This window comes from Chlorella variabilis (genome assembly GCF_000147415.1).
Source record: "Chlorella variabilis unplaced genomic scaffold CHLNCscaffold_7, whole genome shotgun sequence".
NCBI lineage: Eukaryota > Viridiplantae > Chlorophyta > Trebouxiophyceae > Chlorellales > Chlorellaceae > Chlorella > Chlorella variabilis.
Genome location: NW_005435081.1, coordinates 124460 through 129021, shown reverse-complemented (window position 1 = coordinate 129021; position 4562 = coordinate 124460). Strand labels below are relative to the sequence as shown.

Genomic DNA, 4562 nt, shown 5'->3' with positions numbered 1-4562 from the left:
GCGCGGGGGCGGCGCCTACGGCGGCCGGGACTTTGACCGGGACGGTCCCGGGCCGGTACCGCCGCCTTTCAGGGACAGGGACAGGGAGGACCGGCGCGGCCCGCCGGGCGGGCGGTACGAGGACCGCCTGGGCGGGCCGCCGCCGCCGCCGTTCCGCGGCGACCGGGGGCCGCCGCCGCCGGGGTTCCGCGACCGCGGGCCGCCGCCGGGGTTCCGCGACCGCGGGCCGCCGCCGCCTGGCTTCCGGCCCGACTTTCCACCCGGCCGCCGCGACGACATCGACCGCGACAGGCAAGCAAGCAGTTGCACATAAAAAAGTTGCCAGAACAATCGGGAAAAGATTGCAGCGGCAGCCCTCTGCCGGCTGCCGGCTGTGCACGCTCTGCATGTGCATGCACAGCCTGCTGTGCGGCAAGCCCGGCTGTGTGCAGGCTGCGGGCCGAGGGGCAAGCAGATGGGCCTTGCGGCAGCAGCAGCAGCAGCAGCAGCCCGCAAAATAAAAATTTGTTTCAGCAAAGTTACTGTTTCTAGCTTGTGGTTGGGCCGCTGACTGCTGCCCTCCGCTGCCGCCCCTCCTCATATGCTGCAGGCCTCGGCGCTCCCGCTCCCGCTCGCCGCCCCCCCGGCGCAGCCGCTCAGGCGACCGAGACAGGCAAGCGCAGCGGGGCAGCTGGGGGCAGGCTGGCGCCGCTGCGGCGATGCCAATGAGCAGCTGCACATCAGGCGCCGCTTGGCATCTGAGCATGCGCCAACAGATCTCAGTCAGGCTGCTTGGAGGGGCAGCAGGCTGTGCTCTGCAGTTTGACAAAATGCCACGTGGCTGGCTCGGCTCCTCCGCTGCCCATCCTCACCCATCGCCTTGCTTGCCCCCGCTGTGTGCCCGCCGCAGGCGGCGGTCGCCAGACCGCAGGCAGCGGTCGCGCAGCCGGGAGCGGCGGCGGTCGCGGAGCCGGGATCGGGGCAGGGAGCGCGGCGGCGGCAGGCGTTGAGTGTTGCTGCTGCCCACGCATGCATGTTGCTTTGCCCGGTGTGACTCGACTCTCTGGCGCTGCCTCGGCCAACAGATCTTGGTTTCTACATGGATTGTTTTTACCACCAGTTCTGACGGGCAAAAAATAAGGTTTCAAGCAAGAGGGCTCACTCGGCAATCACCCCGCTCGCCAAATTGCTTGGTCACACATTGGCCCCGCACCCCAGCTCTGTCAGCATGTGTGCATGCCGCAGCACACTCCACCAGGCGGCAGCCTCAGCGGCATGCGCCCCGCAGGTCCCGCCCCTTGGCCTGCAGGTGCTGCAGGTAGTCGCTGTACCGCACAATGGTGAAGGGCTGGGCGGCGCTGGTACCGCGACCGCCAGTACCGCAGCTCCCCAGCCGCGCCAGCTCAGCCTCCAGCTGCCGCCTGGCGCCAGCCGACCGAGGCGCCACCGCAAAGGCGGGCGCCGCTGCCTCCTCCGCCGCCGCTGCCGCTGCTGCGGCAGCAGCCTGGGGGCCCAGGTCGTGTATGCGGGTGAAGCGATAGTCTATGTGGGTGCTGGTGTGGCGGCGCCGCGCCTGGCTCACGCCCGCTGCCGCAGCGGCCGCCGCCGCCGCCGCCCCGGCGCGCGCCTGCGCGCAGGCGGCAGCCGCCGCTGCCGCCTGCCGCGTGGCGTAGGTGGCGGCGGCGGCGCGCGAGCGCTGCGCCTGCAGCTGGCTGGCTCGCTTCTGGCGCTGCAGCCGCTCCGCCTCCTGCAGTGCACGGTTGGGGAGGTGGCGGGCGCGGCGGCACTGCTTGCTGCATGTCCGCCCAACATCCCAGGAGCATGCACGGAGCATGCACAGAGGGCTTGCAGGCACGTTTGACACCTAACTGCTGCATCGGCGCGGGTTGACAGCAGCACCCACCTCGCGAGCGATGCGCTCGAGCTCCTGCTGCCTGGCAGCCACCGCCGCCGCGTGGCGCTCCGCCGCCGTTGCCTCCGCCTGGCGCTGCCGCTGCGCTGCAGCCTCGTGCTTCTCTAGATAGGCGGCATAGGCCTGGGAGGCGGCCGCGTGGCCCAGGCCCAGCTGTGGACGCGGCCAGGCCCTCGCTGTGGCCAACTGCCGCTCTGCGGCGGCCACTGCGCGCTGCTGCGCCCCAGCTACTTCCGCCTTGAGGCGCCGCCTGTAGTCCTGGAGCTGCGCGCGCGTAGCAGCGCGCTGCTGCTCCTGGGCTGAGCGCCGCCGCGGCAGCATTGTGGGCGGCGGCGGCAAGAGGTTGACTGGCCTGCGTTACTTCACCCGGCCTGCCACGGATGGCCTGGTGGCGAGTAAACGCAGATAAGGATTGGGCGAGGGGCTGCGGAATCGCCAAAGGAGAGGATTGTACGAGTACTGCGGCCGGAAGGAGTCTGGTCCAGACAGCCACCCGCCCGCCCCCCATCCAATGACAATGGAGGCGACAGCTGCAGCCCTGCTGGCGGTCGGCCAGCCGCTGGCCGCTGTGGGCCTGGGTTGGGCGCTATGCAGGACTCGGCTGCTCAGCACCGCTGATGGCGAGGTGGGGGATCACGGAGGCTTCCCAGTGCACCGATCAACCCGTTGCACCCCACCCCGCCCGCTAACTCGACGTTGCATGCCCATCCGATGCCCCACCCCCTGCAGACTGCAGCCAAGTTTGCCACCTGGGTCACCCTGCCGTCGCTGATACTGCAGAGCTTCAATGGGTGCGCGAGAGCCGCGCGCCGAGGCTCCCGCAGGGTTGTGCTGACGGTGCCGCTGCGCCACCGCCACCCCTCTGCTAGCCACCCTGCGCCTGGCCTCCTCCTGCCTGCAGCCTGCCGCTGTCAGGAACCCACCTGGCAGTCGTGCTCGGCGCTTTCCTGGTCACCGCAACCTCTGCTGCGCTCAGCTGGTGCGTGCCTGCCATGTTCCACCTGCCGACCCGCTCTTGCGGCAAACGTGCCAAAGCGGGGCAGCAGGCTTCGACTGACTGCTTGCCCCCTGCTCCCCTCCCTCACGCCTGGCCTGCCCCCGCCCCCTCTCCCTCGTCCCCGCAGGCTGCTGTACCGCCAGCGCCACCCAAAGGAGCGAGGCCTGCTGGCCGGCGCGGCCGGCGGCGGCGCCGCCCTCCCGCTCGCCGCCCTGCCGCTCGTCGCGTGCGCCTTTGGCGCCCCGGGCGTGCGCCTGGCGCTGCTGGCCGCAGCCGCCAACTCCGCCGCCGTCTGGCTGGCGGGTTACCTGCTGTTCTCCACCGCGGGGGCTGCCTTCCCCGAGCGGTACGAGCACCTGGACGGCGGCACGTACCGCGGAGAGTGGCTGGGAATGCTGAAGCAGGGCCACGGCGTGTATGCCTACCCCTCAAACGCGCGCTACGAGGGTGCGCGGGTGGGGGGCGGCGCAGGCTGCCCGCCGCGCTGGCGCCGCCGCTGTGCGCGGCGCGGCCGCGCGGTCGGCGGCGGGAGCGGGGCCGGCGGCGAAGCGCGTGCTGGCGCGGTCGCTTCCCAAACGGCAGGCTGCTGTTGCAAGGAGCTGCCCGTTGGCCCGCCGCTGCACAGCCCCACGCCTCCTCCCCATCAGCCCACCTGCCCGCCTCCCCTGCCCGCCTCCCCTGCCTGCCTGCCTGCCTGCTGCCGCAGGCGAGTGGCGCAACAACCTCAAGGAGGGGCGGGGTGTGTACCGCTTCCCCAAGGGCGGCGTGTATGAGGGGGAGTGGCGGGGTGGGCGCATGGACGGCGTGGGCGTGCGCACCTTTGCCAGCGGCAGGGTGCAGGTGCGGGGTGCCGAGGGGGGAAGGGGAGGGGCTGCAGCCGCCGCGAAGCGGGGCTGACTGCCTATGCCTCGCGCCCTGCGGGCCTGGTTGGGGGCTGCCGGTGCTTTGCCTGCGTGGCTGGCGGCCTACGCTGCCTGCCTGCGAGGTTGCCTGGCTGCCATCGTGCCGGCCTGCCCCCTGCATCACCCGGCCCGGCCCCCCGCTCCGGCTCCGGCTCCGGCTCCCTGCCGCCCCCAACGGCCTGCCCCGCCTCTCCTCCTCTGCCCCCCTGCTCACTCCCACCTGCCTCCTCTTCGCTACCTCTGCCTGCCCTCCCTGCAGGCGGGCGTGTGGCGCGAGGGCAAGCTGGTGTCAGAGTTGGAGGAGTGGCAGTGCGCTCTGGCGGTGGAGGGCGCCAGCGAGGCGGCCGCTGTGGCACGGCGCGTGCAGGTGGGCGGCGGCACGCTCGGCGACGGCGCCGCCCAGCTGGCGGCCGACCCGGCGACCTGGGCGTTTGCGGCGGCGGCGGCGCTGGCGCTGGCGGGGCGCCAGCTCACGCCCACGCTGGACCTGGTCAGCGCCAGCCTGGCGGCGGCGCACGCCCCGCTGGCGGCGCTGGCCCTGGGGATGACCCTGGGGGAGCTCACGCCGCCGCAGCCCCGCCAGGTGCGCCCCGCCTGCTTTGCCTTTCTAGTTTGTGCCGCCCTCATGCTCTGTGCTTTAATGCTGCCCTCCTGCTGTGGCATGCATGCCGCTGGTCAGCACGGCGCGCAGCCGCCGCTGGGCCTCCTTCTCCGCTCCATCACACAGCCGCGCCTGCCTGCCTGCCTGCCTGCCTGCCTGCCTGCCATGCGG

The 4562-nt window shown here is 72.2% G+C and overlaps 2 protein-coding genes across 2 annotated transcripts in view; both read left to right on the top strand.

Moving 5' to 3' along the window:
- Nucleotides 1-313, top strand: part of CHLNCDRAFT_144097 (hypothetical protein) — a gene marked incomplete at both ends in the record, with an annotated part of 2650 nt that extends 2337 nt beyond the window's left edge. The window contains one exon of the mRNA XM_005848752.1: nt 73-313. Within this exon, the coding sequence (XP_005848814.1) occupies nt 73-313 (241 nt within the window). The remainder of the gene's footprint in view (nt 1-72) is intronic.
- A 2919-nt stretch (nt 314-3232) lies between these two features.
- On the top strand, nt 3233-3785 carry CHLNCDRAFT_22035 (hypothetical protein; the record flags this gene model as incomplete). The annotated part of the gene is made up of 2 exons (XM_005848751.1): nt 3233-3335; nt 3595-3785. Coding segments are annotated over 2 exons (294 nt in total), but the record flags the coding sequence as incomplete, so codon positions are not given.
- Between the last annotated feature and the right edge of the window lie 777 nt (nt 3786-4562).